Source organism: Neovison vison, chromosome 4 (assembly GCF_020171115.1).
Source record: "Neovison vison isolate M4711 chromosome 4, ASM_NN_V1, whole genome shotgun sequence".
In the NCBI taxonomy this organism is placed as follows: domain Eukaryota; kingdom Metazoa; phylum Chordata; class Mammalia; order Carnivora; family Mustelidae; genus Neogale; species Neogale vison.
Window position 1 is genome coordinate 230,193,971 of NC_058094.1, and position 20,373 is coordinate 230,214,343.

Consider the following 20,373-nt stretch of genomic DNA (forward strand, 5'->3'; position numbering starts at 1 on the left):
TGCTGAGCCTTGCAGCCGGCGCCCACGGACGCCCCTCTGCTCGTGTGAGGAGCCACGGCACACACGTGGCCGGGACGAGGGTTTGCACGGCCGCAGGTGGCGGAGGCTGCGGCTCCCGCAACCCCGGGCTGGCGGTCACACACATTCGAACAACAGAGCTGGGTTTGTGGGGAGCACAGCTGCCCCCAGAGCACAGTCCCACCCGCACCCATGCTGACGGGGGGGACTGGAACCCCGCGGGGGTGGACGGTGGGCCCAAGCCATCATCTTCGAGGACGGTCCTGACATCTGAAGGGGACCCAGGTGGACAGAGTGTCCCCTGACCATTGGCGACGCCGAGACATTATTACCCCCAGGCCTTGCCCACTCGGATGCTTCTGGAAAAGTAACAGAAGAGAGCACGGCAGCAAACTTGCTGATTAACGTAACCGTGCTGGGGAGCAACTCCCAGACACCCCACAGAACTAGCCCTCTCCACGGGGAAGGGGTGTGGCCCTGGACGGTGGACCACGAACAGATGTGGGAGCAGCTTCTGGCTCCTCCGACCCTGCCACTGGGCCTGAGCGGCCAGCACCTCCCCCGGGTCAGAGGGCGCCACGCGGGCGAGGTCAGCGTTCCTGCTGAGGGAAGGCTGTCCATCAGCGTCTCCTGGACCTTTCCCTGCGCGATGATGTGAGCGCTCTCCACGGAAATGGGACTGAAGTGGATGAGGAGAGGGGTGGGGAGCAGCGGAGGGGAGGGGGGTGGAGGGAGGGAAGCGTGGGGCTGGGGACGGGAAGTGCTGCTTCGAATCCTGATTTCCCGAGGTCCGCGGAGCCCACGGCGGAGCGTTGCAACTCACCCGCACTGACTTCTAACGAGGAAAACATCGCTGAACTCACGGCAACCTTGAGGGGAACGTGGCCCGCTCATCCTAAAGTGTCAAGTTGCCAGAAAGAAAACGCTGGCTGGGGGAGAGAACTTTGTTCCAGAGATCCTAGAAGGGAGCCCAGCCCCAGAGACGGGATCGCTTGGCGTCCGGGCCCCGAGGGCATGGCTGCAAATATCCCGGGTAACGGAGGGACAGATGCCCAGAGCAGCAGGACGTGTGGGATTTCGAAGGCCACGTGCGGTCGTCCATCCAAGGAAGGGGTCAAGCGAGGGCGCAGACCTCACAGGAGGAGTGCAGGGAAGCCCTCCGTGGGCTGATGGTGGGAAACGCAGAGGATGACCGACCGCCGTTTCAGCTGCGTTCGTTTAGACCGGAAGATCTCACCAGGTACAAAGCCTCTGGTGCAGAGGAAGCCACGTTAACAGGCGATTTGGAGAAAATGTATTCGATTACGGCTCTGCCTGGACCGTCTCTTTCCAAACCCGGAAGGGCAGCGACGGGGTTGAGGGATGGTCGGCGGAACTGCTCACTCCAGTCCGGTGATCGGGCTCAGGCGTTCACGAGTCTTCCGGGAGGCCACAGAAGCTCGCTCGCAGCTCATGTTCGCGGCGGCCACTGGAGATGTGGACACTGGCGCGGCCGCTCTCAGGCCCACGGCGCACTGGGCCCCGGGGCTTGGCTGCGAGACCCAAACGGGATGGGGCCGGCGTGGGGGGCAGCAGGCCTGCAAACAGCCGGTGAGCTCCCCGCGGACCCGTCGGGACGGTCAGACTCCGGCCGGGCCGTTCACGACGCGGGGTGGGAATGCGGTCAGTGGGAGAGTGGCTTCACCAGGGACGAGTCACGTCAGAAAACAAAAGGGGCTGTTTTCACACGACGCACAGGAGGGAAGCTGCACCTGATTACGTCGCGGTCACGCACCGCCGTCCGCAGGTGCCCGCGGTGCTGGCGATGGGCCAGAACGAGGGACTCAGCTTCTAGCTGTAGCGACAGGGTTGTAGGAACGCAGGAGAACGGAACATCCTGATGTTTAGGAGGCACAGGCTGAAATATTTACGTGAATGTCACGATGCCTGACGCTCACTTTGAAAGAGTTCAGCCACAACTGGGTAGCGCACGAACACGTCGAGGAAAATCGGCACGGGACTGTCCGGTAGCTGGGGGTGGGTTTGCAGGCCTCTGCCCAGTGGTCATTTCTACTTGGCTGTTGGCAAGCTTCTCCAATAACACTTGTGGGGGAAAGCCGTGCCGCCGGTGACGTTTCTTTGCCAGGGCTCCTGGGCATGGGACCCCTCCTGGTCGGGTCTTGCTGCCAGCAGCCTGGGGTCACTTGCTTCCCCTTCTTAACCTCTGGCTCTTCTGCAAACAACGGGGTCAGAGGAGCCTCCCGGGTCCACGTCTGCGGCTTCCATCCCCGCGTCTACATGCAAGTACTGGGTGAGCATCTTGACGTCCCCGGGACGGCCCAGCAGGGCTGGACGTGAAGCTCTTGCTCTCCACGGGCCACCGAATGTCCCGGCCCAGACCTGTGTCCGCGTGGGGGGCCTGGGTAAGCAGAGCTCGTACTGACCCCGTCGGATGTATTGTTTTAGATGGAGACACATAAATCATGTCTGTCCAACGTGCAAATGGCAGAAAGCTGATGGGAGAGGGGGAGTGTGGAACCAGAAATTGAGCTCTTGGTGGTGGTGAGCAAGGATCCACAGACAGAGCGGAGAGCAAAGTGTCTCAGCGGCACCTCGCTGAGGACGGCTGTGGACGGGCAGGGACGGGGTGGAGGGGACGGGCGGGGACGGGCACATCCGGGTGACAGAGGAGACGAGCCGGCCCCATGGCTCGTGGTGTGCGTAGGGCAAGGTGGCTGCGGACGGGGCAGGGAGGAGGCACACCCCCAGTCTGGGCAAGGGAGCCAGGGCCTGTCTGGAGAGGGTGGCCTGGGCTGCTGGCAGGCAGCGTCGCGGCCCCAGACCTCACACCCCTGAGGTCAGTCTGTTCACAGCAGCGGCGGGGAGCGCGGGGAGCACAGGGAGCGGAGGCAGCCGGACCCCACACAGCCCCCGAGCCTGCGACCTGGCTCGGAGCAAAGGAGGAAAGGGAATATGAAATCCGAGCTGCGAGTGGTTGAGCCGAGCCAACAGTCCCTGCAGCTCCTGACCGGACCGCCCGGGTCCTGGAGGCACAGGGGGCCACGGACAGCACTCCTAGGTCCCCCTCCGGACACGGCCTTGTTTCCTGAAGCATTGTTTTTGCCTCTACCCGGCTTCCCTTCGAAACAAAATCCAGAACCCCAAACGGGCCCTCTGCCCCAAGCTGCACGGCTGCCCAGGACGGCGTCTGCCTGACTCGGCCGGAACGTCTGCTGGGGCGTTTTCCTCAGCTCCGGGAGGCGGGAGAGGTGCCTCTGATGGGCCCGGACGCAGAAGGACGCGAAGGCAGGGGGAAGGCTTGGGGGCTGTGCAGGCTGTCCGGGCTCCGGGGAGCCACGGGGTCCAGCTGTTGGGGTCCACAGATGCTGGCTGGCCCGTGCTGTGGAAGTCAGGCCGCCTGCTCCGGCCCCCTGGGTGGAGGAACTGCTGAAGGGCTTCCTTGCGTGGACAGGTACGGAGGCAGGAGGACAGGAGGCCCCGACTGCGGGGGTCCTGCCCGGGGTATCCAAGGATCCGTCAAACCCAGCAACCAGGGAGCTCGGGGGAAGGGGCAGGGCGGGTCATGGCACAAGAAGTGGGTGCTGGGAAAGCTGGCCCCGGCTCCCTCCCGCTGGTGTGGGTGCCGGGAGGGCTGGGTTCTGTGCTGACGGCCCCAGCCCCTGCCCATGGGCCCCACACTGGCCGGCAGAGGCCGGAGACATGGGGAGCCGATTCTGTGCCATGGGGAGTGTGTGTGCCGGGCCACAGGAAGCAGGGTTTCTGAAAGAGGAGGCAATTATCTCCGGTACAGTCTGGCAAGACCAAGACGGTCCACGTCCCCACCCCCACCCTGCTCAGGAAGGGGTGCAGGCTGAGATCCAACGGGAGGACTCCCCGACGAGCGAAGACGGCCAGAGGCATGCGGACAGGACGGTCACTGCAAACGCGTCTGCACCAACAGTGGGCGGTCCCTGCCCCGACTTCCCAGACCGGCACAGCTGTGCCTTCAGGACCCGGGACAGCGAGGAGCCCGGCCCGAGTTCCCCTCCCCTGCCCAGAGCAGGGCCCGGTACCTACAGGTCAGCACCGCCGGAGAGCGGTTCTTGGGCACGTTCTCCTCCCTCTGGGCCACGAGCGAGCTGTTGGGCTCGGCCTGGTAGACACAGAGCGCCTCCCACTCCTTCTCCAGCCGGTTCTTGTTCTTCAGGTGGTCCTCCATGTAGGCCTGGAACAGAAAACGGAGACTCAGGGACGGCTGCGGACAGCGGGTCCTTGGCATGACGTGGGACACAGGGCGCAGGCCGCACATCCCTGCGCGCACGCATGAGGAAGCGGTTTCCCCGGACCTGGGAAACGCACAGGCCCGCCGGACGCCCAGGGCAGTTGGCTGGTTGGTTCCCGGGTGTTCGCGTGTGTGGAGGGGCGTGTGTGTTGCAGGGGCAGAGCCCGGCATCGGGAACAGCCAGGCATGGCGTGGCCCCGTCAGCTCTTACCAACCGACGGGCAAAGAGAAGGATGCACCACAGACACGATCTGATCAACCGACCCGAAGCCGGTGTAGACAACGTGTCCACACGGATGCCGTTTTCCTTACAGCTGACCTACTTTTCTGAATCAAGTGGGTGTGAGGCACTGAAGACACGGGCTGCTCTGACGTGTGCCCAGCGTTAACCAGCGTGGGGTGGCCACAAAAGACAAAACAAAACCGAAACCCAGAACAACGGAACTGATGTCCTGACCCTCGGCTGCTCAGATCTTAATCTTTCCGGGCACTTGTCTATCAGTGGCGATGGCTGGAAGTGGATGAGGAAATGCTTCCAGAACATTCCCTCCCACAAAGACAGCCCTATCTGTGCATTCTCACCAATTTGTGTAGCTGAGAAACGACCGTGGCTCTAAGGAAAAGCATTTCAAAGGTCCAAACCCCAGTGGCTTTATTGTGCCCAATAAAGCCCATCCTGGGACGCCGTGTTTGTGGGTCTTTGGTGTCATGTGTGGACACAGGTCTTCGGCTATGTCCACATACAAGATGAGCCATGCACACGAGTCCGGGTCCCTGGTGGTTAGGCACCCCCACGCCCAGGGAGGGTTGGCCCCAACCCCCTGCCAGCCCCTGCCGTCCTGTCACTGTGGGGAAGCACGCCTGTCCAGCCCTGTGCAGGCCAGGACAGGACTGCCCCATACCTGTCCCCCGGCCGGCTGCACTGGGCTCGGGGGCACCACCTGTTGGACTAGAGCTGACTCAGATTGGTTTGTGTTATTCACTCAACAAACAGCAGCTTATCCACGGCGGTCCACAAACCACGGAAAGTGCCGTAGGAGACAAGGCTGCCTGGCCCAGCGGGAGGGCCAGCGGTGGCTGTGACCAGCATCTGGGTTGTCACTGTCACGCGGGGAACGGACCGACGGCCTTTTGTGCAGATGTCACCGAGCCACACGAGCCACGCGGTGACATCCCCGTGACCCTCCGAGGCGCGGCCTCCCAGGACCGGAGCCCAGGGTGCCGCGCCTGCCCACCCCTCCCCGCCAGGGCCCTGCACCGTGACCTCCGCCCAGACAGCCCCTCCGGTTCTTGGCAAGGGCAGGCGGTGGATTTAAGTGCAGTCGAGTGGCCCAATCCGGAAGACTTCAACTGCCTGGTTCTTTCCTTTGGGGACATCCTCCTGGAATCCCGAAGACGGGGTGACCCTGGTAAGGACAGTTTTGCATGGGATGACATTGACATTCTGTGAGATGTTTACCAGCTGCTATACGGGGTGAGGGGGGGGGGACAGTTCTGGCTGAAGCAGGAGCTCTGTGTTTCTGGGGTCACTGCCCCCAAGACGCCGTCTGCGAAAGGGGCGCCGGACGCCCCCTGGATTCCTGCAAACACGGGTGTGTGCAGGTTCACCTCGACGGAAGCGAAACCACGCCGCGAGCTCGCTGGGATTTCTCAATTTACAGCAAGAAACACCAGCCGGGACTGTGGGACGCACGGCTGGAGGGAGGAGGGGGCGGGAAAGAGCAGATGCGGCTGTTTCCTCATTGAGAGCAAATCGTGTGAAGATACACTGGATTAGATCAAAACTGAGGGAACTTTTCCATTCTCTTGGCGTGTGCGGCTCCGGTAGCCTGCGTCTGCCACACTCTGGTCCATTTGATCTGTTCTGTAATGTTTTCACGAGACATCATTTATGATACAAAACGGATGTAATTTCCCCATTCATGGATTCGGAGAATTTCCTCTTTCATGTTTGTAGATAAGATTCTTGCTTTTCTTTTCTTTCTTTTTTGAAGATTTTATTTATTTGTCAGAAAGAGAGAGAGACAACGTAAGCAGGGGAGAGGCAGGCCGAGAGGGGGAAGCAGGCTCCCCGCTGAGCAGAGAGCCCAATGTGGGGCTCGATCCCAGGACCCCGAGATCATGACCTGAGCCGAAGGCAGAGGCTTAACCGACCAAGCCAGGTGTCCCAAGATTCTTGCTTTTCATCTGTGACATGAGACAATATTTTCATGTTGTCTGTGGGGAAGCAAGGCCTTCGTCATAAAATAATGTGTTTTAACCAAAACCAAAACCAAACTGGCAGAATAACTTAATTCTGGGAGGTCCTGTCTCTCAAGGGTGTGAGATGTGCGGATCAGAACGGGCAGAGTCACCCTCCTGAGACGCGGTCGCCTCTGGAACAAGGGCACGTCAGCACGTGGAGAAGCTCCGCTCGGCTCTTCCCCCAGAGCGAGCACAGTGTGTGCACGTGTGTGTGTGTGTGCACGTGCGGCAGCAAGTGTGACGGCGGTGGCAATGGCGGGAGGGTGCGGGGTTTAAGCCGCACACGTTTATGACACAGTAGCGCGCATAATAAAGAACAAAAACGAAGGTCAGTGGAAAAAACAAAAGGCACTCAGGACGCCGCCGCGCGGAGCTGACCGTAGGGCTCTCCCTAGCACGCGCACGGCTGCTCCTCTCCCTTCTTCGGTGCCGCTCTCTGCTTCCACGTTACAGGACTTCCTTGTCCAAGATGGAAAGAAGCTGAGATGAAACTTTCATCTTATTTTCGGAAAAGCCAAGGCCTAGACCCCTTAAACCCTTACCCCAAAGCCCCCGGCAGCCCCCGGCAGCACTGGAGCTTGGGTCTGCCACCTGGGACACGGCTGTTGTGTCTTGGCTCCCTGCTGCCACCTCCTCCCGCACCCCTCCCTTCGCGCCCACTTCCTCGTCCACGCACAGAGCGACAGGATCGCCACTCCTGGCCCCGGATACCACCAGTTCCAGAAACCACCAAGGCAGCCGAGGCCAGCACTAGCCTTTGTCCAAACTTCGTTTGACCGGTCTGCTCCTTTCTGTCTCCCCAAGACTACTTCCCCGTGTTCTGACCAGCCCAGCCCACAGCACCATCATTCTGCACACGTTGTTCGTGCGCGTCTTCGGCAACGCATCTATCCCGACTTGGAGGTTGGTGCAAACACGATCATGTCCTTTGGGAGTCTGGGGTGTGTCTGGTTCTCATTTCCTACAGACCCACACTCTTCGTCGGGCACTTACTATTTTAAAAGCGCCGTCTTCGTGACAATCACCGCACTCTGCGTCGTGCGCTGGCTTGGGGGCGTCAGGACATTCCGTCCCTCGTGAGATCAAGATTGTTGAGAATGGGGCCAACGTCTCATTCACTTGGCACATGCTTTGGGACACGGTCAGTATTTGTTGGATGACTGCTCACAACATGGAAGTTTCTAGAAGTAATTCGTACTGCGGATAAACAGTTTATGTCAACGATGGCATCCAAAAAAGCTGCCTTAGGATCTTCTGAAGTTGGAAGAAATGCCCTGACAAGCAGCGCACAGACTTTGGAATGTTTCATTATCTATTTCCTCACCTCCTTCCTCCTTTGTGGGTTATGCAGCCCCTCCAACACCCACGCCGAGCGGGTGCGGCCACTTTCTAACGGTCCCGTGGCCACCTGGACATAATGGCAGCCTTAGGAACTGGGAGGCACCACAGCAGTTCAGAGAGCTCTTCCCCCAACCCTTCTCCGTGGCCCTCTGAGTCCAGCTGTTGTTTCCCCCAGTTCTCTGTCATTGGGTGAATCCACGTCCTTGGCCAGTGCCTCCCATTCAGGACGTGATGCGTGCTGCCATGGATGCCATGAGGGATGCTTCTAGAGCCTGTCGTCGCAGAGCTGGGAGCATCTGCTGCTTAGGTACCCGCCTCAGCCACATCACTTTACACAGCTCCTGTTACGGCTCTGGAGAACCTCTGAACTGAAACTCCGAGAGACAGGCCCTGGGGTACACAAAGTACTAGTTAATAGTACTAGTTAATAGTACTAGAAGCAAAGCAGCCTGAGCTGGTGGGACCCCGCTGGGACGTGCACTCTGGAAATGTGAGAGAGGTGAGGAGTCGGGGCTGAGCCGCAGTCGGTTCCCTCTGAGGGGCGTCGGCAAGTCAATCTTGACAGCTACTGCTGGTGACCCCGAGCTTTGACAGGGGCTCACTGTGCCCTTAATACTTGGGGTGACCTGGGTTTTGGATGAGTGCTGAGCGGGGAGCTGTCTAAATCGTCTTGAATTCCGATAGGTTTCCTGGGACTAGACTTAATGGGCTTGCAGAAAAGATAATCCCCAGATAAAGGGTTTGTGGGGAAAAGCCCGTGGCTTCCAGAGCGTGGGTTTTCCGAGTCAGTAACCAGGACACGCCGGCTGACGCCAGTCTCGGGCTCTGTGGCATCCGTAATTAGGGCAGGTGGCAGATGAGCCAGCACTTCGGAGTCCTCTGCCCAGCGAGAGCGACACCAGCTCTTGTGAGCTGCACTTTATGAGCTATTAGCCCAACCAGAGCTTCTCCCATTTAATCTTCCTCGTACGAGTCCAGATCCCCACCTCGTGTCTCCTTCTCTGGCTCAGACTATTAGAACACTCGTAGGGAGACTAAAGACCCTTTCTGGGTCACCAGGACTATGGGCCACCAGATGACACAGCGTCCGGGTGTCAAACAAACTGATGGCCCTCCACGTTGAATGGGATCATTTTACACAGAATCCCAACCTTTGGGATGAAAAGGTAATTGCTTGGAGACACGTCCACCATTTGTCAAGATAGCTCAGATGTTTTCTGCAATGAGCTTTCTGATGGAATTGTCAACACCGTGACCTCAAGAGTGATTTCTAGGAACACGAAGCATTTGGGATGCTCTGGCACATGATGGGGTTTTACTAATGATCGCCAGAGCACTGTGTGTCTTTGGGAGCTGATCTCAGCTTCTGTCCACACGGCCTTCAGGAACGCCCCGGGAGCCCCCACTCAGCTGGGACACAGTGGACTGGGGCAGGCGCCGGATGGGGCTTTGGAAGGCTTCTTAACAATGTAGGACAAGGCAAGGGCTGGTCCCCACATAGACTTTCTGGTTATCCTCTGCTCTCACTGGCCCTTAATTCACCGCCATGTAAAATGGGGATCAGAGCACGGATTTCTCCAGGCGGTTCTGAGGGATGACTGGTCACTGTGACGTCGCTTCGGGAATATGAAATGTGCCCGCGGAGACGACGGGGATCGTGGCGGGGATCCGCTTTTCTTTGGAAACAGACGGACTCTCCTGAGTTGGCGTCTGCATTCTGTGACTTTACGGCACGTCCTGGCGACATTGTCCCTGAGATAATGACACACGACACGAGTCTCCAGAAACAGCAGCCACTGGTGCAGCCTGAACACAGAATCCCAGGGTGCTGCGGGGACACTGCCACGGGGCCCGGGCCGTTGCCGCGGGTGCAGCCGCACCGTCGCCCTGAGTACAGCGACACCTCCGTGACCACCGCTGGAGAGGGAAGAAGCAGCACCAGCAAGGACGCAGTCCCGGCTTCCGAGTCCTGGCCTGGTCCCCAGGGACGGCGGCCTCTCACTCAGCCTCCACCTCCCGCGGATGGAGCCAACACGGGCTCGGACCGCCGCGCCGGGTTCGCAGCCAGCCGGCCGGGCAATCGGGGATGGCCCCGGAACTCATCCCCTCCTCTCGCTGTGCTCCCGTCTGTGGCTCGCTGCCCCGGGAGGGAGGTATTGGTGGCCAGGCTCGAGTCACTGGAAAACGCCAGTAGAAGAGAAGGTGTGAACTCAGCTGCTAATGAGACGTTTCCCAGTGTGGAGAGCAGGTGCTAATGCCCCGTGGCTGTTCGCACTCCGTGCCCCGAGCCGGCGTCCTGCTGGGGACTGTTTCCCGGGCGTCGTCTTACGTGTCGTGTCAATGTTGGGACCGGTTCCCCAGGCTCACGAAGGAAATAATGCCACTTCGTAGAATTACTCTGTTTCCCCACACGCAACAGGCGCAGGTCCACGCTCCGATGCCAGGTGGCAGGGCTCGGCCCACCCCTGAACGTCGGGTGCCGTCGGGGGTCGTCTGGGCCCAGCGCAGGGCAGCACGGAGGGACAGCAAGGTTCTTAGTTCCGTGAAACGTGGGGCAGGTTCTGCGTCATTCCGGCATCTCCCACCACCGGCGATGAAGGGGTGCAGTGCCCGGCCAGTGGGTTCGTCTCCCGAGAGAGCCGTGGGAACAGCTCCCTGTCACGGGACGCCGGCGCTCACGGGGCAGGAGGCCCACGGACGAAGGCGTGAAACACCTCCACTCGGCCTCCGGTCCCTCGGCCCGCGCACGCAGAAACCACCCACGTCCGCGCCGGCTGCCCTCGCAGCGTCCGGACACCTGCGCCGTGGGTCCTCGCACAGGAAACACGCAGAGATCCACCCGGTGCCGCATCATTCGACAGCAGCGCTGCCGGACACCCGCGCCTGCCCGCCGCGGCCAAGGTGTGCTGAAGCAAGCTGGGCTTCGGGAGACCCGGTTTTTACGGGGGAAGCTTTGTTTCTCATCCTTTCTTTCCTTGGTGCCTCTGAGCGCGTTTCTTGACGTGCAACGATCAAACCTCTCGTCCGGGTGGAGAATGCGGCTCCTTTACACCCCTTCCTCGTGAGAAGACCTCGTCTTGTGCTCTGAAGTCCGCGGGCAGTAGACGAATGTCTGTGAAGGCAGGAGTGAGCTGCTTCTGCTGCCGTTTGGGCAACGGGAGGACCCTTTTCCTCTTTAAAAATTAACATTGCCGCTTGTCTTCGTTAATACGTGAAAGGCAAATGTTGACGTTAAATGTTTGATTTCCCGCAGTGAGCGGTTTGGATTCCAAGCAAAAAGTATGAAAAGATGAACGGAGAAGTTCGGGGGGTTCATCGTCCTGATTTGGGGGGCTCACGGCGCCGGCTGCCGGCTCGACGAGGGGAGAGGCTCCGCCACCCGCACGGAACCACTCCAGGCCCACGGCCACGTCGCTCCGGAGCACCCTGAGCGGGCACGTGAAGATCCTCGAGATTCAAATGAGATCTGACGTAGTACGTTCAAGTCCCCAGAAGCACAGATCTGGTAGAACGATCAGAGCGGAGCCCTGTTATTTCTCAGCTTAGGAAAGACTTGCTGGAAACAGGAAACGTGCGCCCAGATGGTGTTCAGATCGCCGCCCGACTCTACCACAAGGAGGCCGCGGAGTGGGGCCCCGCACGGAGGCCGTCGCCTGCCGGCCCAGCGGGTCCCTAGCACGCGCCCAAGCCCCGCCCCTCCTCCTCCTTGCCGCGGGACCGCTGGTCTCCCGGGCGGCTCCAACACGCGTTCCTCTGGCGGATAGACACACGTTACCCTTAAAATGGCAAAAAAGCCACAGACCCAGGAAAGGCCAACGCAAACCATGTTCCTGAGTTGTCAAAACGGACTTTACCTGGGAAAAGCAAACACAGTTTGGCCTTCAGCCTCTGGGTCGTATGTACAAAAACCCTAAAGATGTATATGTGAGGAACAGGGGAAAGGCTTGGGGATCTAACCCTTCTGATTACATTTTAAAAATCGCTGCCACGGAAATTCGTTCTGGGAAGGGAACGTTTCCACACATCTTTGCAGTGAGCCTGGTTCATCCTGGTGAGGTTGACCAGCAGGAACGACCAGCAGGTCACCGGCAAGTGTGACCCCTCGTCACTGCCCCCAAACCCTCCCTCCGGGAGCTCTGGAGGCCCAGCGGAGTCCCTGCGGAGGGGTGTCAGGGCTGTCTCCGCGTGACTTAGAAACGCACGCTCTCGCGTTATGTCGTCGCCAAGCCGATGGCAGTGACAGAAGTGTGAAGGGTTAAAACGGCGGGGAAGAGTTCAGCGGCTGCCAAGTGGAGAGCCTTTACGAGAGAGTCCCCAGCTCGCAGGCAGGCGGGGCACGGAGCGGGTGAACGCGGCGACCTGACCAAGTACAGGGGAACACGCTGGGTTTGAGCCTGTGAACACTGAGTTCTCTGTTTTATTTAAAATCCCTTTTGTAACTGAAAAATAAAACACATGCAAGAACTAGGGAAATAAACAAAACCTCTAAAGAAAACATCATGTTTTTCAAAGAACGTCTGGGAAGCCCCCTGGGCAGGAGTCTCCGAGGCAGGCGCGGAGACGGCGTCCGCGTCCCCCGCGCTTCCGGAGGCTCGGGGAGGACACAGGGGCCTCTCGGCAAAGCGGCCACAGAGGGGACTTGGAAAGTCATTACATCTTGTTATGAAGAACCAAACTAATTGGGAACGTTATTCTAGTTTTGGGTCTTGGTACCCTGCGTCTAGAACAGGTCCAGAATGGCTAGAGATCGTATTGACAAAAGAGAGGCCTTGAACAGCAGCGGACGAGCCTGTGGGTCATTTCCTGGAATCCGTCAATAATTACCCCAGCCACGGGGTGGTCTTCAGGGGGTGCCGCACGCCCGCAGCAGGCCACCCTGCCGGACTGAACACACACTCATCGAGAACGTGCGTGACTGCCATTAACCCCACAGACTGGCAGAGGAAGAAAACCACAGCTCGATGAAAACTCACAATTAAAAACTCGATGGGAATGGGTAACAACAAATACCTTCTGTCCCAAAAAGGTTCTACTTAATAAACTTAAAGCGGCAGATCTGTCCTTACCACCTACTCTTACTAAACAGGAGGAAGGGGGAAGGTGTGTCCTCCAACATGACGGGGGTTCTGTGTGCGCGTGGGGCAGCGTGGGGGCAGCGGGAGCGACTCGGGCTCTGCAGGGAGACGGCGGGGGAGGGGCCTGCGTGCTGGTGGCGGTCACACTGCCCCGTGTTTCAGGCCATCACTCCTCGAGGAGCTGGATGGGCTTAAACAATTTTATGAGTCTCATTATCTTATACAGCATCTCAGAAATGAAGGTTCTATGAACAGAGGTTAAAATACAAAGATGAAAGTTAGGAGCGAAGGAAAATAATTAAGAGAATTATACCGTACTTCCCATCTACGTACAGGTGCGAATGTTTAAATTTCAGGCAAAGAGCTTCCTTGATGGTATGAGTGAAAGCGGAACGTCTCCTGTAATTGGGGGAGTGAGCCCCGAGCCGCGGTCCTGGTCCAGACTCCTGCCCAGGACGGGTGGCTTAGTGACTTATTTATTCATTATTCACGTTGTTGTGAGCACATCGGACAAGACGGGCGTGTGTGTGTGTGCATGTGTGTGTGTACGTGTTCCGGGGACCCGCAGAGACTCAGTCCGTGTGCGGCTGGTTTCTTCAGGGAGGGGACAGGCCGCAGATGGATAAATGACCACGGTTACAATGGCGACTTCATAGAGCGGTAAGAACACGCGACAGAGATTAGGTGAGGGGTGGGTGCGGGAGGCAGGGGCTCGGACCCAGCAGGGGAGGCCCCTCTGATGAGCAGATTTCCGAGGGTCTCCTGCCGGGTGGGAAGGGCTCCTCGTCTCCAAAATGAGGGGTATCACCGGGAGACAGAGCAGCCAGAGTGAGACCCGGGGTGGGGACGGGTCTGGCGTAGTCCAGCCACAGAGAGAAGGCCAGCGCGGCGGGAGAGAAGGGAGCGAGGCGGGGCGGTGGCCTCTGCCCCGACCCCGGGGAGCCTGCCGGCCGCGGGGGAGCCTGAGGTCTGCACTGACAGCGGCGGGAACCCGCTGGGGTGTTTTAAGCAAAGGAGGCACATAATGGGAAAGATGCTTTTAAAAGGTCACGCTCACCCCAGGCGGAGACCCAGCGCACAAGAAGGACTGTCCGCACACGAGGCGCGGGGGCTGACATCTGGGGACAACAGTGGCGGCGGAGGGCATGGAGGAAGGGGCGGAGGCATCCTGTATTCCGGGAGCCGAGCTGCCGGGATTCACTCACAGGCAAACAGGGGACCCGAGTCCGACAGAAAGCGCGCGTCTGCTTCCGCCGCTGCTCCATCTGCCGCTCCTCGGCTTCCGGGACCTGCACCTTGTACGATGCCCTGCAGCCAGGCCATGCCTTCGCCGGATGCCCAGCCGCGGTGGGGCAAGGTCCCGCCGAGCTGATTGGAGAAACAGGGTCACAACCTTCATCTACCCCAAGTCAAACGTCGGGGTAAAGTCTGACACGTTCCGTCCGCATTCCTGGCATGTCCAGCACCCTTCACGCTTCCCCAGCGTGGACGAATGTGCGGATGGCCGCTGCCCTACACGGTTGTCAACGTCACCACGCGTGTCCGAAGAGCCGCAGAGAATCAACAGCTCGGCTCCCGGTTCAAACGTACAATCCCACGGCCACACCGCCCCGAGCGCCTGATGCACACGGACGCACGGACGGCGGTTCCCCAGGCGGACACAGGTGTGTGAGTGCGGCTGGGCCGGGGCCGGGGAGGGCCGGGGCCACGCGCTGGGCAGGGGAGACGCGGTGCTGGCTCCTGCCGACCCACGGCCCCCGCCGTCCCCAGAGCTGCTTCCACGTGACACCAAACGATTCCACGAGAGGTCCGTGGATTGGAGCAGAATGAGGGATCCGTGCATTAAAGTGTATTTTTTTTTTAATCTTTTAAAGACTGAAGCCAAGAAGGGAGAACACAAGACTTCTGAGGGAACGGAAAGAGAACCCCTCTGCACCCCGGAACACCCCCTGCCCGTGCTCTTTGGGCGTTATGCGGGGGGCAGCCCAGAGTCTGCGGAACTGCCACAGAGCCCCACGTCTCATGAGTCCGCCATCCGCGTGTGGCTCTAGCGTGGCCTGAAGCCCAGAACACATGTGGAGTTGCCACGGGCCCTAAAAGGGAAACTGCCCTCCCACACCACGCTTCCTGGGCTTCTAGAAACCCAAACACGGCCTTACCCTGTTGGTGGCAACACCGGGTGCTCACCCGATGGTGCTATAAATTTAGTATTTTAGTCCACGTCCTCAACTCAGTGGGAAAAAGCAGGACAAAAAAATAAATGTGAGCTACATTTTAGCTGCTCCCAACAGGCCAATTATTTTACCCCTTTCAGTCTCTCCACTACCAGCAGGGAAGCTGGCACAGCCTCGGCCGTCAACAAATATTTGCCGTAGGACTCCCCTCCTGAGACTGCAGGACGTGTCCGTGTGGCCAACCTGGGGCGCCGGTGGTCGGAAGCGGGGCCCGTGTCGGGGACACCTGCGTCCACGGCAAGAGTCTCGGCAGTGTCGCCGATGAAATCTTCCTGGACAGATGGATCCCAGTGCTCCGTTTAACGGTTTTCTTTGAACAATATTTACCATTTACGATCTCAACTCACAGGAGCGTTCAGAAGTGGGGAAAGGCAGATTTCTAGACTATTAAGCAGATTTCCATTGCTTTTAACATATTCTCATATGTTTTAAGTTTTTCAGCTCTGGCTCCTTCCTCTGGCTGGCTGACGGACCCTCTCACCTTCGCTGGGATATTTGGGAATATTGCATAATCTGTTCCTGGAATGCATGAGCAGCTCTGGGCCCTATAAAATATTCATTCACTTTTAAAAATACTTGCACCCCGCCGTCAACGGGGACAAATGCACACGGGGTCGCAGAAAGCGGTTGTTTAACGGCACACGCTTTCTTCAAACCTCTCTTTCCACTAAAACATTTCCTTCGAAATTATTTTCATAAGAAAGATTAACAATTTCAACATTAGCGGCTAATCCCCTTTCATTTAAAACTCTGCTGATAAAATTCTTTGCTTGTCATTCAAATAGTAAGTCATAATTATAGATTTGAGGCTTCCATCTCTGGCTGCATTAACGGTAAATTGCATGCAAGTTTGAAGCGTAAGTCCGCTTTGATACATCTCAAAATGCAATTTCCACAGCCTCCCTGGGCTATGCACAATTAATTATACAGTTAATAAGGGAACTATGTTAATGAAAGGAACATTATTCATCCAGACCACCTGCCTTTACCAAATATCTTTTGTGTGCTTCTCTTCTTTTTGTGACGTTGGTGCGCAGACAATAACGACAGCCAGCCCCGGGCCCGCGGCCCCTCCGCGGACGACGTCGCGACTCCGACACCCATCTGCCGTTGGCAGCTCCCTCGGTCCTCCCAAGTCGAAAGAGAAAGTAGTTCGGCTTTATGATATTTCTGCTGGTTTCTGCTTTTTAAGAGTTTAAAACGTCTGCCCACGGCATGTTGGGCTCTTGAGACAACTCTTTCTTAAGCAAGAGCACTCTCGCGTCCGCTTCTGCCGCCGCCGGGCTGGGAGTCAGAGGGACTCCGCAGAGACGCCGGGACCCGCCCTCTCCTCCCCGTGCCACGTCTCCGTGTGTCACGTTAAGTAAATCATTCCACCTGTAAGATCGACGTTTGACGACGGTTTTGCGCAGACACTGATGTTAACGTTTACAAAGGAAGTTCACGTGTCTGGGACTCTGATGTAGAACAGAAACCAGAACACTTTAACTGGAGAAGAAAGCCACCCCACAAAGCCACATTTCTACTTATTTCTAAGATGACTTCAGCGATGTGGAAGAAAGTGTTTGCAAAGAGTTTTACAACAGGCCCCTGTTGATATCAATTAATATGCTCTTTATTAAATGAGAACATGAGAATTTGATTTCAGCTGTAACCATGTCCCTTCGACATATGAAAAATACCTAAAGACGCAAGTTATTTAGAGACTCCATTCATGTACAAAATCCTGCAGGAAACCCACGCTGGGTTCCAAAGAGTTGACAGGAAACACAAAGACAGGGACACAAGAGGAAACATGTCACGAAAATGCAGTCCTAGGACAACCAAACCCTGAAAAGGCTTCTGTTAACAAATTCTCGTAGAAAACCAGGGTCTCCAAAACCAGGGGAACCCACTGCCACCTCTGGACCTGCGGGCACCTGGCGGCTGCTACGTCTACGCAGCAGTGCGGGCACCTGGCGGCTGCTACGTCTACGCAGCAGTGCGGGCACCTGGCGGCCGCTGCTACGTCTACCCGATGGCTGCTACTCAGCGCGAGGAGGTGAGATCGAGGAATCGGATCACCCATCCGCTCTGTCTACACCGGCGTCCGTGACTCAGGCGGCGCTGGTTCCTAGAGCTCTTCAGAAGCAGGTGGGCCAGCAGATTCACGCACTGAATGGCTGTCCACCTACCGTCCCCAAGTGGAGGGTCAGCCACAAAATTCACACGGCGGGCAACAGCGGTCTGAGGACAGAGCCCTGGAGCGAGGGGGAGGGGCTAGTTGCCCCCCCAACCCCCAGGTGGCAGGTCCTCCCTGGGCAGCACTGGGCACCCCACACTGATGACGACGTCCTTGCTGTGACCTCCCGAGGGAGCGCTCAGGGAGAACAGAAAGTCGCAGTGAGGCAGTGAGGGGACGTCGGCGCGCCACACAGACACGGAACTTCCCTCCCAGGCGTGGATGGGCAACGCTGACTCCTGCCGCAGCGCATTGTCGAGACGCGCTTGCAGGAGTTCTGAGAGCGCTCCTTGGGTCCAGAGCGTTTTCTGGAGCTTTGCTGTCCTAGAACCAACAGGCTACGTGCTGCGGGCAATAAACGGGAATGGGGACCAGCCCACGGCGCAGATGCCAGCAGCTCACAGAAGACCCCGCATTTGTTTTCCTCTGGAAGAGGCCCGAGTGTCCCTGACTGTCCCACAGCGTCCTGGCAACAGCAGGACAGCTGACACACAGTGTGGACCGCGGAACAGCAGCAATCAGTCGGCCAGCACAGCTGGGAGCTGATGGGCTTCAGTCTTCCGTCGATGTCTTTGAAACAAGGAGCTCAAAGTAGAAAAGAGAAGTGAGTTGATCTATCAGAAATTATCTTCACTTTTAGGGTGAGAAGTTAGAGAAAAGACTATCAAATATATTAATCTTCCAGCTCAGCTGCCAATCCGACAGTGGACGGCCCGCATCCCACGCCCACGAGTTCTTGGGTCTGAGGGTGAAGTGAGGGTGCGCGGTCAGACATCACTCCACCGCTCTCCTGGCCCCGTGAGTGCAGCGATGGAGCCTGGAGCCAGCCCTGCCCACAGCTGTCTTTATCGTCACCGCAGCAAGGTACCATCTGGAACACCTCCAGGGCCACCAGCCGTCGGCACCAAGGGTTCAAGGCTCTGGGCAGTGCACACCCACGGACGGCTTAGTCTGGACGCACGGGTGTGGGAACACTTCCTGAAGCACGTAACCCCTTTGCCTGCAGATGGTGGGGGAAGCGTGAGAACCAGTCCGAATGAGGCCACCGTCAGGCTTTCTTTGACAAGAGCTTGCCATCATGTCTTCCTCATAATGCAGAACATGAAGTCGGCTCTCAGATGCGACTGTCAAGGCGGTGTGAAATCAAACAAGGCTGCACGCTTTCCCTGCGTTCCCTACGTTTAACCTGCTTTAAGTCTCATGTTCCCAGAGGCATGAGGAATGAGGTGTCCTGAGGAGCCTTCCCCGTGAGCACGGAGAAGTGCTGCATAAATGGCACAGTCAGCTCCCCATAAGGTGAAGGGAAGTCCTCGGGGATCCAGAATGAGGTGGTGAATGGACTGGTTAGCTCGTGACCCGCAGGCCCTCAAGCCCTTGCGAGAAGGCGGGGCGTGTAGTTTCCAGCCCCTCAGACCCAGGGTGTCTTGCTCTTGCTGTCCACGAGGGGTCTTGGGGAAACCCTGCCAGGTGGAAGGTGAGGAGGTGGATGTGGGAGCTCCCCGCCCCGGGACCCTGGGAGGAACTCATTCCCAGGGAAAGGGCTTGCTCACGCCACAAGAAAGCATGTCTCTTTCCACATGGATCCGGAACGGGAAGGCTTTGGACCACAGGCCTCAATGAGACGGAGGCTCACATTAGACAGTACGTGGGCGGCCTGAAAATCTCCAGGTGAGAAACTGATACAAAGATGGTCCTGGTTTAATGGGAGCCTAGACTGTGTGGCAAAGTGACCCAGGACCTCTCTCGAGTTAAACACCCTCCAAGTTCTGAAAGATGGATGTGATGGAACACAGCAGACAGCAAACTCGCCCCCTAAACAACTCAACAAACACATCAAGAGCGGGATCAGCTTCAGAAGAACCTGGATGACAGAAGCATCAGACAGAAACAATCAAATCCTGGATTTACAATGACTGAAGATACTGCAGTGGGGACTGCAGTGGGGAGAACAGTATGGCAGGCAGATTCTAGAACGAATAAAGACGTCAACCACAAATGAAGACGATGCCCCTTGGAGTTACCCATGCGATGGGTGGTCACATATCGATTAGACGCTGCGGAAGAGAAACAAGGCAAACTGGACAGCAGACCCGAGGGAGTGCCCTGGAACGGGGGTGGAGGGGTGACAAGAGACCTGTGAAGACACGTGGAAGAGACGTGAGGGCCACGGGAGCACCATGACGGATGCTTCCCCAAGAGCAGAGAGCACAGACCGTCCCACGTCAGTTGTGAGTGACTGTCCTTCCTGGGGACCCGTGCACAACAGGGATTCTCCGAGGGAGGAGTTCAGTAAAGCTGGGGCCAAAGGAAAAAAAAGTAGGTCTGCACCCAGAGCGGGCGCAGGAAGACTCTGGGACGACAGAGGTGTAGGGTTCAGGAAGAACGCGGGGACACCCACAAAGGCAGCCACGGGGCTGGTCACAACCTTCTCAACAGCTACGGCATCAAAGACAGCAGGACTTTTGAAGGAACGAAGGAATGTCAAAGAGACTTTGCCCGTGGGCAGATCTGTGATGCAGCGTGAGGAGTGATAAAGAACATTCCTGGCCCGTTTGTCATGGACGCTCTCACCTCCTAGCCAATGAACACAAGCGGAGTGAACCAGCGAATGGCACTTCTCCTGTTTTCAGGAAACCACAGCAGTCATGTCAGGACCAAGCCCAGGCCCGCATGCGGGGCCTCCCGCTGGCTGGGATGTGGTCCAGGTTTACGCACGGACTCCCTGTTTCGTCTGCCACAGACTCCAGCCCTGGGGCCGGACTCGGGGCTCCGAGGAGCTGTGCCGGTGCCCACTCCGTCCGCCGCCCACCCCGAACAGCTGCTCCTCCCTGGCTAACACTGCGCCTGGTACCCCTCAGGGCCGACTCCCCTCCTCAGTCTCCCCGCCACCCCACATTTCCACGACGGATGTCTTCCAGCAACAGAGCACGATCTGGCAGTTGGCCGTATTCAGTGCTTCCTAGACGTTCGGCCCCTCTT

The 20,373-nt window shown here is 58.0% G+C and overlaps 1 protein-coding gene across 1 annotated transcript in view; it reads right to left on the reverse strand.

Moving 5' to 3' along the window:
• Window positions 1–20,373, reverse strand: part of PTPRN2 (protein tyrosine phosphatase receptor type N2) — a 514,367-nt gene that overhangs the window by 48,791 nt on the left and 445,203 nt on the right. The window contains exon 23 of the mRNA XM_044247045.1: window positions 4,075–4,222. Within this exon, the coding sequence (XP_044102980.1) occupies window positions 4,075–4,222 (148 nt within the window). The remainder of the gene's footprint in view (window positions 1–4,074; window positions 4,223–20,373) is intronic.